Source organism: Caretta caretta, chromosome 6, assembly GCF_965140235.1.
Source record: "Caretta caretta isolate rCarCar2 chromosome 6, rCarCar1.hap1, whole genome shotgun sequence".
Lineage (NCBI taxonomy): Eukaryota > Metazoa > Chordata > Testudines > Cheloniidae > Caretta > Caretta caretta.
Window position 1 is genome coordinate 99,237,559 of NC_134211.1, and position 15,402 is coordinate 99,252,960.

Sequence of the window (15,402 nt, forward strand, 5' to 3'; positions counted from 1 at the left end):
ATTTATAATTCTGTCAAGTGTATTTTTTAAATATAACCTGAAAAGGGAAGGGAAGTGGGTATGTGCACTATTTGCTTCTTTCTCATGTATATAAATAAAATACATCCTAAAACGGTTTTGAGAGTGAGTATGAGAAGAGAGTTCAGATCTTGCCTACACTGTAAACCTCTATGGCCACGTCTACACTGGGGAAATTAACAAAGAATTTCCTCTCGTGTTATCACCAGTTCTGCTCAACAAGTCTTAGCACCAGACCAGAACTCTAATGTAGATTAATCTTGTGGGGCAGACCTGTTTCCACCACCATGTTAGTTAAACCTGATAAAATCAAGTCAACCTGACACAGTGGTAAAAATGGGTACAGCCTCAGGAAGCTTGTTTAGACTAGGTTCCCTCTAATGCTACCTTCAGGTCAGTTGAACTAGTGATAGCAGCCATGGGTAAAGGTTGCTAGCCACCAGAGAACCCATACCAGGGAAGCCTGATTACTTGGAGAGGAAAGTGATTTTTAGTCAGACTGCTACATTTTTTTGTGTTTTGTTTTTTGTTAACACCTATTTAAACCAAAACACTTGGGAGAAAAGCTGTCTCTTTATTAAATATTTAACACCTTTCCCTTCGGCTGTGGGCTGAGAAAGCTCGCAATCTGCCTGTGAGTCACCATGAAGTCCTCCAACAAAAACAGGGAAGACAAGACTTGATATTTTTGCAGGGGGAAAAAGCCAAAACCAAGCAAAACATTTCTTTTTTTGAAAAAACAAAATAAAAAATTTGTTAGGCCTTCTTTATGCATAATGAAGAAGCAAAAAAGGAGCACAATCACTGACTCCTTTTATTCTCTTTTTATAGATTTTAAGCTCAGAAGGGACCATTAGATCTCTAGTCTGACCTCTTACATAACATAGGCTGTAGAATTTCATTCAGTTACTCCTACTCCTGTACTGAGCCCAGTAACTTGGGTTTGACTAAAGCACATCTTCCAAAAAGACATCCACTCTTGATCTGAAGACACTAAGAGACACATAGTGGCCATGTGAGTAACTAAGTCAGCCACTTATTTCAATCAAATTAAGATAAATGCACTTCAGCATGTTTTCCTTTTTTGTCCAAATCACTTGTTCAAAACCCAGATGAGTTAATTTACTCGCACCGCTGATGACTGTCCTGTTGCCGTTGGCTTAGGCAGCTGTGAAAAAGGTGGCATCTGTGCACTTAGAATAAACTCAAGTAAACTTACTTGGACAAGTCAATAACTCTAGAAACATTGTACACACTCTCACACTGACACAGAATCACTGGTATGTTCAACTGCTTTGAGCTACTAAATATATTGTAAAAAAATGGAAACCAATGCTCCAAACCACATTTACCAGATTCCACTGTGAGGTGCTGTAGTTCTGACTGCATCATCCACACTTCCTTTATGCCCACTAAAATTACTAATCATCAAAGCAATTGGAACTGCCTGGCTCGAGGTTTTTCATTTCCTTATTATTTGCTGACTTTAAAAGTAACCTATGTAACTGTCATTCTAGCTACTGTGACAAAGTTCCTCCTCTACCTTGGTGGGTCTTGCACTTATTGGCGGATTTGCTCAGCTCGGAGCTTCACGGCAGCTCTTAGTTTGGCCGTTTTCGTGAACCCACAGTCCGGGTCAACTCCTCCTGTGTCTGACCAGGAGTTGGGAGGTTTGGGGGGAACCCGGGCCCGCCCTCTACTCCGGGTTCCAGCCCAGGGCCCTGTGGAATGCAGCTGTCTAGAGTGCCTCGTGGAACAGCTGTGTGACAGCTACAACTCCCTGGGCTACTTCCCCATGGCCTCCTCCCCACACCTTCTTTATCCTCACCATAGGACCTTCCTCCTGGTGTCTGATCATGCTTGTACACCTCAGTCCTCCAACAGTATGCGTTCTCACTCTCAGCTCCTAGCACCTTTTGCCCCCAGCTCCTTACACGCGCACCACACACTGAAGTGAGCTCCTTTTTAAACCCAGGTGCCCCGATTAACCTGCCTTAATTGATTCTAGCAGCTTCTTGATTGGCTGCAGGTATTCTAATCAGCCTGTCATCTTAATTGTCTCCAGAAGGTTCCTGATTGTTCTGGAACCTTTCCTGTTACCTTACCCAGGGAAAAGGGACCTACTTAACCTGGGGCTAATATATCTGCCTTCTAATACTCTTCTGTAGCCATCTGGCCCGACCTTGTCACACTATGTACTTTATTTCTAGTGTAATTTCCCATGCAGCAGGTAAAATACAGCAGAAAGTTGGAATGCTGTAATGCATAAACAAAAATCACATGCTTGGACAGTAAATTATCAACTCTCTTTGGTAGCTACAGACAGGAGTCTCAGAGTGAAATCCTTATCTGCTCAACATACAAATCATCAGAGAGGATACTTATTCAGTGGTTCTTTTATCTCTGATGGGATACTGTACTAACATATCCTCTGGTAAAGTTAGAGAACTAATGTAACACGGTGCCTCCACTGAACACAGATGGGAAGAAGTGTACAACCATGGCCACTCCACTGAACACTTGGGTCACCTCTAGAATGGATTACTGCAATACCATTTTACCCGAGGCTGCCCCTGAAGGCGATCTAGAAATTACAGTTGGTATAATATGCTATAGCCTGTGTGTTAAAGGGAACACATTTTGGGGATTACATCATACCAGTTCTCTGCACTGACTACCCATCTAGTAAGTGATAAACTTCAAGGATCTGGCCTTGTTCTTCAAATCCCTAATTGGGCTTGAGCCAACATATCTGAAGGATTGGCAAAGGCATTTAATGGGGGTACTAAGACTGACAGATCTTAGATCTATTCTCACTGATCTGAGGCCAGGGACTTCTCAGCAAGGCACCGATAGCTTTGGAATTCTCTGTCACCAGAGATCAAGTTAAACACAATAATTACCACCTTGGGGGCTAGAAGCAAGAGTTACCTTTTCCAGCAAGCCTTCTTCTGGGCGAGCGGGATTGCTGGGCTGCATGACCTAGGAATTGTGTCATCACGCTCTGGTTCTTCCAAAGCAAGCAGTTCAGATTTGTGAGACAGAGGGGTAAAGAGTTTTGTTCCTCTCTTTTAATGGATTTAAATCTTTTTTAATCCTAACTAAATGACAGTCAGATACATCACAGGGATGGGCTCTCTTTAAAAATGAAATCAGTCATGATGATGATAAAATAGAATCTGTCAGGGTGGCAGAGAAGCAGTCACATGGTGTAGGGCAGATAATTTAACAGCCTAGCCACCTGAACCCAATATAGGGAGGCAGAAATGGAATGCAAGCTTGGGTAGCAATATTTGGTGCAAGACAGGACAAGCCTAATGGATTAAGGAAATGTGATACGGAATCTTCCCATCAGAAATAATTATAATTAGCCTAGACGTTACAGTAATGTATGAATAATAACTAATTACAATAACCAGATAAACAGTGCTGCTACTGTTTTCAGAGCATAAGCAATAACATTCAGGGGAATGCAAAATCTAAAGTGTGAATTAATAGCCACCAACCACTAACACCCTCCTGTGCACATGAGACTAAAAGCAAAATATGAAGCTAAAATATACATGCTGCTGAAACACGGACTCTAATGTTCAAACTTTGCAAAAACTTTAGCAATCTGTCAAAAAGTTTTTAGGCAAAAACAAAAATTTGCAGAGACCAGCTCCAAATCTTCCAAATCCAAATTGAATACAGGAAAGGAGGTTGACCCAGAAACAAGAAAAGGGCAATGTTTGCCTCCCATCATAATTCACAAAAATATATGGTCCTTTTTATCCACTTCAGTGGCCATTACAAGAGTAAAAAACTATTTGAGTTATTTGCTCTAGTCTAAAAACTCAACTGGCCAAATTCTGATCTCAGTTCTGCATCTTCCTGCCTATTATTAATGGATGTAACAGGGCTGAATATAATCCAAAATCTGCTGTCATCTGGTAGCTGCCAAATACGAATGAAGCATTGGTGTTGCACAGCGCAACAGGGATACATAGGTGCACCCAAATGCAGAATGTGGCCCAGCATCTATTAATAGTCAGCAGACAGTTAAGTCTTTGTAGTTGTGATCTGATAAATAGATGTTAATGTACCATATAAATATGAAAACTCATTTATTTTTGAACCTATGAATATGAAAAGTTCACCTTCCCATAACCTCTTAGCATACTAAAATAACACAGATTTTCTTTCAAAATATTCCTAGATTATGATTCCATGACTTAAAGAAGGAGAGAATCTGTTTGCCAGTTCTTAAAATATTAATAGTGAAATGCCAAGACTCATATTCTTATTGTGATGCATTTGTATCTCTCTGAGTAATTCCCATTGGCATTAATAAGAGTCACTTACGTAAAGCTCCTTGCATCAAGATAACATAATCCAAAGAATCTCATTATATAATGATGATTCTGGCTCTAGAAAAGGCAGTGTCCATTTTCCATCTCTTTCGGCTATAGTGCAGTACAGTGTTTAGGGCTCTCAGTGCACCAGTCTATAAAAATCAAATCAAATAAATAATTTTAACTCTCCCTCTCACATGGGGCCACATCCCTCTTGCCTCGCTCAGGCAAGTATTCCCACTGATTGAAGACTATGAGACTATTCTTGTGAGGAAAGCATGTAAGGGGCTTCTGAAGTATGTTCTAAATGTTGATGGTTCCCATTGGGGCTGACCGATTCCTGTCAGAAAGGAGAGATTCTGATGCTGATTCTCATTTACCTTTATGTTCCTTTAAACCTGTTCCCAGTACTCCCACTTTCAGGCCTCTTTACACTGGCAGAACCACATGAAACGACCTTAGAGGAGAGTAAATGAGAATCCAGGCCTTCCACCTCTTTGTGGTCATTTTAACCACCTATGGATCTTTTGATACTGGCACAAGCCATAGAAATGGAATGAAGCCCAGCACTAATGAACTCAGCATCCATCAATGGCATTCCTGAAACCCAGGGGCAGGGCCTACAGGGTGCTGAACACCCCAGTGGAGATGCTGAGTGCCCTCAGATCTCAAGCATCCGACGAAGTGGGTATTCACCCACGAAAGCTTATGCTCCAATACATCTGCTAGTCTATAAGGTGCCACAGGACTCTTTGCCTCTTTTACGGATCCAGACGAACACGGCTACCCCTCTGATACTCAGATCTCAAGCAGCTTTCAGGAAGTGCTGTCAGGCTTGTCCTCATGCCTCCTCTTCTACCACAAGCTTTTCCTGCTCTCTGTCTGGTGCTGCATTGCCTGCCTAGACAGCAACAACTTGTTTCTAATTTCCCAGCAATTCTAGCTCAGATACAACAACAATGCCAAATCATTTGAGTCCAATTAAACCTCCAAAAGATGATTCATAGTAAATTGAACTGTGGTTAATTTTGGTTCATTTTCACATATTCAACTCACACTTTCCAAGAATTTTTAGTCTGAGCTCCATCTGTAGGTTACCCACCCGGTACCAGTACAAGTCTGGTAAGTAAAATGAACTGAGGGATATGCCTGGGAGTTTTTTTATTTATTTATTTTTCTTACAGCAGAAAATTAAGGCAGGAAAGAAATCTTTTTTTTTAAGTTTAAATTGATCTATTCATTACATCGACAGTAAGAAGCTCCAGATAACATATGAGCCAGAGGAAACTCCTTTAATTTGGTGGGCCAACTCCTGGATAAAAAAATTTGCTTAGGTCAAGGACAGGTTGGGAGAGATTTAAAAAAAAATCTTTTTATTTAATATCTTTTTAATAGGAGACTGAGCTGGTGTACAAATGAATAGCACTGGTCAAATGATCTTCTCCTTTATTTAGGCAGAGCCAAATTCTCCAGTCCTGGTTCTGGCAAGACTTCCATTGAATTCAACAGTAGTTTGACATAGTGAAAACTGAAAAAGGAGTACAGGAGTTGGACCTTAAGAATCACAAGATGACCAAAGTTCCTTATTTAATTAAATATGTCCAAATTCTACCATGTGTTCAAATATTCATAATCTTCATGAATGGCAAAACAATGTAATTAAAACCAAAAAACTCAGCTTTGAGACAATACAAAACTGGCACTGTGATGCCAGATTGTGCCATCATCAATTCTTATTGCTCCAGGTACCCTAAGTGTATTTAAAAGATCATAACAGTTACAGCCCAATTGCCACTGGGACTCCAGAGCAGGTGCACTCATCATCTAAACAGAAGCCTCCGTGAAAGCAATTCAAGTTGAAATTGCGACACGATTTTCAGAATGTGAAAGAGACCCATTGTGAACAATTACACATTCCAAAAATGCAAAATAAAAAGACATATTCCATCCATTGTTGTATGCAGTGTAATTGTAGCCAGGTCAGTCACAGGATATTAGAGAGACAAGGTGGGTGAGGTAATATCTTTTATTGGACCAGATTCTGTTGGTGAGAGACAAGCTTTTGGAATCCAAGGGCAAGTCATGCCTGACCAACCTGAATGCCTTCTATGATGAGATAACTGGCTCTGTGGATATGGGGAAAGCAGGGGACGTGATATACCTTGACTTTAGCAAAGCTTTTGATACAGTCTCCAACAGTATTCTTGCCAGCAAGTTAAAGAAGAATGGATTGGATGAATGGACTACAAGGTGTATAGAAAGCTGGCTAGATCGTCGGGCCCAACAGGTAGTGATCAATGGCTTGATGTCTAGTTGGCAGCGGGTTCTGCAGCCGGTTTTGTTCAACGTCTTCATTAATGATCTGGATATGGTATGGCTTGCACTCTCAGCAAGTTCACGGATGACACTAAGCTGGGGGGAGAGGCAAATACGCAGGAGGGTAGGGATAGGGTCCAGAGAAATTAGAGGATTGGGCAAAAAGAAATCTGAAGAGGTTCAAAACGGACAAGTGCAGAGTCCTGCACTTAGGATGGAAGAATCCCGTGCACTGCTACAGGCTGAGACCAACTGGCTAAGCAGCAGTTCTGCAGAAAAGGACCTGGGGATTACAGTGGACGAGAAGCTGGCAATGAGTGTATAGTGTGCCCTTGTTGTCAAGAAGGCTAACGACATATTGGACTGCGTTAGTAGGAGCATTGCCAGCAGATCGGGGGAAGTGATTATTCCCCTCTATTCAGCACTGGTGAGGCCACATCTGTCATATTGTGTCCCATTTTGGGCCCTCCACTACAGAAAGATGTGGACAAATTGGAGAGAGTCCAGCGGAGGACAACAAAAATGAATAGGGGGCTGGAGCACATAATTTATGACGAGAGGCTGAGGGAACTGGGATTATTTAGTCTACAGAAGAGAAGAGTGAGGAGGGATTTGATAGCAGCCTTCAAATACCTGAAGGGGGGTTCCAAAGAGGATGGAGTTAGGCTTTTCTCAGTGGTGGCAGATGACAGAACAAGGAGCAATGGTCTCAAGTTGCAGTGGGGGAGGTCTAGGTTGGATATTAGGAAAAATGATTACACTAGAAGAGTGGTGAAGCACTGGAATGAGTTACCTAGGGAGGTGGTGAAATCTCCATCCTGAGGGGTTTTTAAGGCCGAGCTTGACAAAGCCTTGGCTGGGATGATTTAGTTGGGGTTGGTCTGCTTTGAGCAAGGGGTTGGACTGGATGACTTTCTGAGGTCTCTTCCAACCCTAATCTTCTATGATGCTATGATTCTAGGTCTGGGAAATTTACTCAAAGTGTCACAGCTAAATACAAGATGGAACAGATGATTTAGCATAAGTAGTTAACACGTATTCCAAGGGACCATTCAAGTAGAAGTGGCCTATTAACACCCTCCAGTCACAGGGAGGAAAGGAATGGGGTGGGGAGAAAGCAGCTGCGGTGTTGTTAGTGGGTTATAGATTGTTGTAATCCAGTGTCTGTGGTCAGTCCATGATTTTCAGTGTCTATCAACATTATGAATTTAATCTATAGTGCACTAGCAATTCCCACTCCCAGTGCTTCCCCCCTTACTTTCTTCCTTATGACGGGAGGGGTGTTAATAGACCCTCCCGGTGGGTGCTCGACCCCCCCCCACCTGCCTCTGCCCTGCCTCTTCCAGCCCCTGCACTGCCCTCGCCCTGCCCCCATTCCACCCCTTCCGCAAAGTCCTCACCCCTTCCCGCCCCCATTCCACCCCCTTCCCCCAAATCCCCACCCCTGCCCCGCCTCTTCTCCGCCTCCTCCCCTGAGCGCGCCGTGTCCTCGCTCCTCCCCCTCCCTCCCCGAAAGTCCTAAGTGCCGCCAAACAGATGTTAGGCAGCGGGGGGCAGGAAGCGCTGGGAGGGAGTGGGAGGAGCGGGGACGCAGTGTGCTGGGGGCAGGGAGAAGGAGGCGAGGAGGGGGGAGCTTGGCTGCTGGTGGGTGCGGCGCACCCGCTAGTTTTTCCCCATGGGTGCTTCAGTCCCGGAGCACCTATGGAGTCAGCGCCTATGCCACTTCTGCTTGAATGGTCCCTTGAAATGTGTGTTAACTACTTATCCTAAACAATCTGTTCCACCATGTATTTAGCTGTGACACTCTTAGTACTTTTCCTAGATCTGAAGAAGAGGCTGTGTAAACTAGAAGGCTTGTCTCTCTCCTCACCAGAAGTTGGTCCAATAAAAGTTATTACTTCACCCACGCTGCCTCTCTAATGTTAAAATTATATAATACATAGGTTGAGAAAAGAGTGTTTGTACATCGGGGTATAGAGCTTAGATTATTCACAAATACAAAGTTTGTTTTTAAAGTAGTAAGATACATAGAGTGCATAATCAGCATTAACCCAAACGTAGGTGAATGAATTTAAGAATACAGTTTAGATATTTAGCATCCATGCATTCAGGTACATTACTCATGAAAAAAGTTATACAGAGAGTTGGTGGCAGAAAGCAAAATAAATCAGTGTCCCTCAGTAACTGAGAATTTCGGACAGGTTTCCATTTAGAGAAAAAACAGTCCATTAGCAAAGTATTTGAGTTACTTTCCCGACTGTACTTGTCATCGGCACTCACGCTCATCCCTCTGATATTGCCGATGTCCGGTGATGTGTTCTATGGAGATGTCCCTTGACCACCTGATGGCGTCCGACACCATGAATTGCCTCATCACCGAGCATAGCGTTGACCGACTCCACATTCTCTCAGCACTTGCTCGTTACTGGGGTCCCATGCGCCCAGGGCTCCGACGATCAGCATGTGCGTTTGGACCTCATAGCCCCTAGCTCTCAGGGTGTCGGCCAGAAGGGCATATTTCTCCAGCTTTCGAGATCGGGCATCATGGAAAGCTGGGGTCCTGTTCTCGAAGGGCACTGTGACGTCCACCATGATGATCTTCTTTCGGTCCTCACTGGTGATGACAATGTCTGGTCGCAGTTGGCTGTCTGTTCCAGGGAACCTTCTCCACAGGTGGCGGGATGGCTCTGACCAGGCAATCTTGGATGGCATTCTGTCGCGGCTTGCAGCTACACAAGACATGGGGTAGTGTATCGTTGGCATAGCTGCACTTCCTGCATTGCTTGTCCTGATTCTGGTGGCGGATGGCTCCGTTCAGTGGGACGCAGTTGAGCTGGGCCCAGTGGATGAACCTCCAGTCAGCAAATTAGGTGAAGCTGCCCCCAGGGAGGAAGTGGTTGCTGGTGTTCCACTTGCATCTCACCTCAAAGACCTTGCCCTGGTCCGGCTTCCGTTTCAGGTTTTCCACATATTGGCAGCAGATGGCATCCTTCAGGGTCCTCTCCAGTGTGGTTCTGGTTCTCGAAGTGATGACGGTGTGCTCCGTGTTCTTCACCTGTGGTTGATCTCCTGTGTGGGTGCAGTTGGGGTTAAGAAGCAGAACAATCTCTCCCCCAACCCCCCTTATATCCTGCACTGGCCAGATCTGCAGTGGAGAGCATAGACCCCTCCTAGAACCTGTATGGGTACTAGGGCCCAGATCCTCAAAGATGGCTCCTAACTTCCACTGAAATCAATTGAAACTAGGAACCTAAATACCTCTGAGAATCTGGGCCTAGGTGATTGAAAGGATGAAGCCATTGCTCCCAGCCTCTAGTCTCTGAAATCCAAAACTGGATGGAACTGCACGGCCCAGCAAGGTTCCACACACACCTACACCTCATAGCCATTCAGCAACTCCCCTGACCATGGGCAGAGACCATGACTCCATCCCACCTGAGTTTTGGGGGATGATGTTAGGGGAACAACGTCAGCCTAGTGGAATTCTTCTGATAGACGGAGGTTGCCAAAGAATTTCTCTCTCCCCTGTGGCTGCTGTGACGAGATTACTAAAGGCCTAGTGAAGTATTAACCTCAGGGGACACATCATGTGTGGAGAGAGAAGGATTGTGTTAGGAACCAGGGATGTAGGAGTTGAGGTCTGGTGAGCACAGCCGGCATCCAAATTAGGGAACAGAGGCAGGGGTCAGAGCTGGAGTCAACTGCTAAGTACCAAAGCCTTGGGGCTGAGCCAGAGTCCAGACCAGGAATCAAAGCCGAGGATTAGAACCAGGGTCAGATACCAAATGCCAGAGCCAGAGCCAGGATTGGTAGCCAATAGTCAGGAGCAAGGTGAATGGGCAGCAACTAGGGAGAGGCAAGGATCAGGAACAGAGCAGGAGCAGGTCAGGAACAGAGCAGGAATCAGGAACAGGGTTGGATCAGGTTTGCAGCAGGAAGCAGGCAAGAGCAGGATCCAATATAGCAGCAGCAAGAAGTCTGCATGGTTCCTCACACAGTCCACCCAGCTCACTTCCTAGCTTAGGTACCAGGTGTGCACCAGTCAGGTAGCTGCAGGCCTTAGGTACGTCAATAGAACTTCCTGTGGGAACTGACTTTCCAGTGAGATGCTGCTTCACCCATCTCGTCTGAGGGAGCCCAGGGAACGTCAGTGAGCCAGGGCCCCCACAGTCCTAGGTTCTAGCCATGCACCCTTGGATCCTTACATCATGATCTATATGTGAACTTTTGACCCTGGCACCTCCATCCTCCCAAACAGCTCTTCACCTCATGGAGAAAATGCCTGTTCCCATTGCTCCCCACACCTCTTTATCGGGCACACCCTTTTTCAGAATTACTTGGCCCAGCATACAATCAATTTTTGAGGCAGTAAAGGACCAACATGGGCCCAAGATTTGGCTCTGGATATGACAAATTACGCCTTTTTGAGTTGGTGCTGACAGGTACAATATTGTTGAAAGCCACACAAAAATCTCCATTTGTGTCTATAGTTCCTATCAACTATTCACAATGCCGTAGGAAGCCAGGATTGAAAGCCATAGGAAGGAGCAGCATAGTAAATGGAGTGTAATCAATTTATCCTGAAGTTCATTTTAGTTTATATACCAGCTAACTGGGACAATATGCAGAACTGAAAGTTATGGGCACATACTTAGATTCCTGAGTGCAATAAATTTGTAATTTTATTACAGTAATATATCTGTCATAACAGTACCTTGCCTGCAGCTATTGCACCTTGTGCTGTGATCCCATCAGATATTAAAAGCTAAGCAGGGTTGGGGTAGTAAAGTAGTCAGGGGAATTTTTTTTTGAATACTTTGGTACTGCAAGAATATCTCTAGGTCAGTGATTCAGTAGATGGCTCTCTTTTCTCGGAGTTAGTACTGACCCAATGCCCCAATTGCATGTTAAAGGGCACTTTTGCGCAGGTGTTTCTGCTGTTTGGATGATATGCCTGGCAGAGGTCCTGGTCACTTGTTTCTCACCTGAAGAGTGTAATATATATAGGCATGGATGGACCATTTCTTTCAAGTGCATGCAAACCACGATGCCCCCCTTCCACCTCCAGAAACATTGTGTTGGGGGCTAGAACTCAGTCTTCCACAAATATGGACCCCTTCTTTTCCCTGCCCACATTGCTCTTTGTAGGCTTCTGAAAGGTAGAGGATAAACAGACCCAAGAATGTCCCTTTAAAATGAAGAATATGTTTTCCAAGAGGTGTCAGCTGCATCTTTTAAGGGGAAAAAGAGGAAAGAAAAGCCACTGGTAGATACAGTAGGATGAAGTCTTACTTTTGGGCCCAGCAAAACCCAAGGCCCTGGGCTCCCTATTTCAAGGGAACAAGAAATATAAAGGAAAACTCAGCTGCCATTTAAAAAATAAATAAAAGTTTAGCACCTTTTCTTATGAAGAACCTTGAAAATGTAAATTGATGCAAACTGTTCACCAGGCTCAACTGGAACCAGCAACTGGCCTCCAGAGGAGAGCCATGGGGAGACATTTCTGATGTATCATGCATCAGTTAAGTTTTATGTGAATCCAGAGAATCATCTCACTAACCCACCCTAACATAAACTCAGTAGCTCAGTAGCAGCATTGTGCACAGAGAGCAATGTGACCATGTAACCAGAAACTAGATATGTTACAGGATGGGGTAGTGGTTAAAAAAATGTTTCTCATGCTTGCCCATGAAAGTCAAGATTGTCTCTGATCAGATGAGTTAAGATTCAAATCTTAACTCCATTTTAAACCATGTTTACAACACACAAGTCACAATTGTATTTTAAAAACACTCATCCCTCCAAAATCATAGTCCCGTGTTTAAATCTGAACATCTAAAATGACATGTGTCCCTAAATCTCCAAAACCTCAATTGATATGCAAGAAGTTTACAAAATCATCAAGCAAAAAACCACAGGCATGGATCACATTATAGCAAAACAAAAGGAGCCAGCTAAGCAAACAATGCAATTGCAGGATTCTATTCTTATTTCAACTTATTTAGGTCTCAAACTTCACCCACCTTAGAACTCATACTCTAGATCCAAACAGATTTTTTTTTTAAATCACCATTCAGACACCTAGTTATTAAAAAGGATACAATTTATATAAGGTCTAGATTTTTTAAAAAGGGATGCCATGTTGACATTATTGCTGGCAGACAAAAAAACCATGTTAATTTCAAGTTCCAATAGCAACTTAGGGGAAAATTTATGATCCTGCTCCAAACTGAAGTCAATGACAATTTTGCCATTGTCTTCAGTTTGGAGAAAGTATGACCCTATGTGTCCCAAACAGAAAAAGAACAGAAGATATTAGGGAAGCTATTTTTATTGTGGAACCTCCCTGACCATGGTACAACAACTAAAAATATCAGAACAATAAAATGTACTTTACAATGGAAGTCGGATTAAACAATGTATTACAGAAGTTAGGGCTTATCTATACCAGTGGTTCTCAAAGCTGGTCCGCTGCTTGTTCAGGTAAAGCCCCTGGTGGGCCGGACCAGTTTGTTTACCTGCCGCGTCCATAGGTTCAGCCGATCACAGCTCCCACTGGCTGCGGTTCACCGCTCCAGGCCAATGGGGGTTGCGGGAAGCAGCGCGGGCCAAGGGACATGCTGGCTTCCCTTCTCGCAGCCCCATTGGACTGGAGCAGCGAACCGCAGCCAGTGGGAGCCGCGATTGGCCGAACCTGCAGACGCGGCAGGTAAACAAACTGGTCCGGCCCACCAGGAGCTTTCCCTGAACAAGCGGCAGACCGTCTTTGAGAACCACTGATCTATACTACACTACACTTAAGTCAGCATACAGCCACCACAGTAATTAAAGCAGTGGTTCATGTCCACACTTGGTTCTTCTGTCAGTGGTGTGCATCCTCACAAGGAGTGCTTCCACCGACTGAAGTGGGGCATTGTGGGACTCTGGGGCAGCCTCAGCTACAGGCACGGGACTCACAGCTGGCCCCCACCGTTGTTAGATGGGTGCCAGGTTCAAAGTTGGGGGCCCCCCAGCCCCATTGCTGACAGCTGGAGCTCTGAGCCAATGCGCAGGGCTCAATTTCACAGCAGGGAACCTAACAGGAATTAAATTGACATTCTTGTCAGTTTCATGGCTGCTATTATTTCACATTTCAGCTCTGGCTCTGGCTGTCAGCCTGAAGTGGGGGCCTCCAGCCAACAGCTGATATAAGTAACGCAGTGTCTACACAGATACTGTGTCACCCTAATTACATTGACATGGAGGTGGAAGTGCAGTTATTATGTCAGTGTAGCAGGCCCGCTTACTTCGGTGGAAGCAGCATTGTAGTGTAGACACTGAGATAAATAGGTCGGCATAAGCTGCCTTACTTCTACCTAACTCTGGAGTGTAGACCAAGCCTTAGAAGTGAGAAGGGCTTTAAACTAGGTTCGCCGGGGGACAGTGACCTAAGCCGAGAGGTAAGTGGGGAAGTGGGATACTGAGAGGAAACACAAGGAGGAGGGTGCAACAGGGGAGGCCTCCTGATTCAAACTGAGAAAGTAGGGCAATCGGTTAGTTATCTCCAGTGCCTGTACACGAACACAAGAAGCCTGGGAAACAAGCAGGAAGAACTGGAAGTCCTGGCACAGTCAAGGAACTATGATGTAATTGGAACAACACAGACATGGTAGGGTAACTCACATGACTGGAGCACTGTCATGGATGGGTATAAACTGTTCAGGAAGGACAGGCGGGAGAGAAAAGCTGAAGGTATTGCACTGTATGTAAGAGAGTAGTATGACTGCTCAGAGCTCCAGTATGAAACCGGAGAAAAGCCTGTTGAGAGTCTTTGGGTTAAGTTTAGAGGCAACAGCAACAAGGGTGATGTCGTGGTGGGCGTCTGCTATAGACCACCAGATCAGGAGGATGAGGTAGACAAGGCTTTCTTTGGACAACTAACAGAAGTTTCCAGATCACAGGCTCTGGTTCTCATGGGGGACTTCAATCACCCTGACATCTGCTGGGAGAGCAATACAGAAGTGCACAGACAATCCGGGAAGTTTTGGAGAGTGTTGGGGACAACTTCCTGGTGCAAGTGCTGGAGGAACCAACTAGGGGCTGTGCTCCTTTTGACCTGCTGCTCACAAACAGGGAAGAATTGGTAGGGGAAGTAGAAGTGGGTGGCAACCTGGACAGCAGAGACCATGAGATGGTCAAGTTCAGGATCCTGATAAAGGAAGAAAGGAGAGAAGCAGAATACCGACCCTGGACTTCAGAAAAGCAGACTTTGACTCCCTCAGGGAACTGATGGGCAGGATCCCCTGGGAGGCTAATATGAGGGGGAAAGGAGTCCAGGAGAGCTGGCTGTATTTTAAAGAACCCATATTGAGGGTACAGGAACAAACCATCCCGACGTGCAGAAAGAATAGCAAATATGGCAGGCAACCAGTCTGGCTTAACAGAGAAATCTTCAGTGAGCTTAAACACAAAAACAAAGCTTACAAGAAGTGGAAATTTGATAGATCACTGGGGAGAAGTATAAAAATAATGCTCAAGCATGCAGGGGTATAATCAGGAAGGCCAAAGCACAACTGGAGTTGCAGCTAGGGATGTGAAGGGTAACAAGAAGGGTTTCTACAGGTATGTTAGCAACAAGTAGAAGGTGAGGGAAAGTGTGGGACCCTTACTGAATGGGGGAGGCAACCTAGTGACAGACAGTGTGGAAAAAGCTGAAGCACTCAATGCTTTTTTTGCCTCATTCTTCACAGACAAG

The 15,402-nt window shown here is 44.7% G+C and overlaps 2 protein-coding genes across 2 annotated transcripts in view; both read right to left on the reverse strand.

The window, feature by feature from the left end:
* FOXN3 (forkhead box N3) overlaps positions 1–15,402 on the reverse strand; it is a 308,330-nt gene that overhangs the window by 238,577 nt on the left and 54,351 nt on the right. The window lies entirely within an intron of this gene.
* LOC142072617 (uncharacterized) overlaps positions 9,535–15,402 on the reverse strand; it is a 42,218-nt gene continuing 36,350 nt past the window's right edge. The window contains exon 3 of the mRNA XM_075130051.1: positions 9,535–9,737. Coding sequence (XP_074986152.1) covers positions 9,535–9,737 — 203 coding nt within the window. The remainder of the gene's footprint in view (positions 9,738–15,402) is intronic.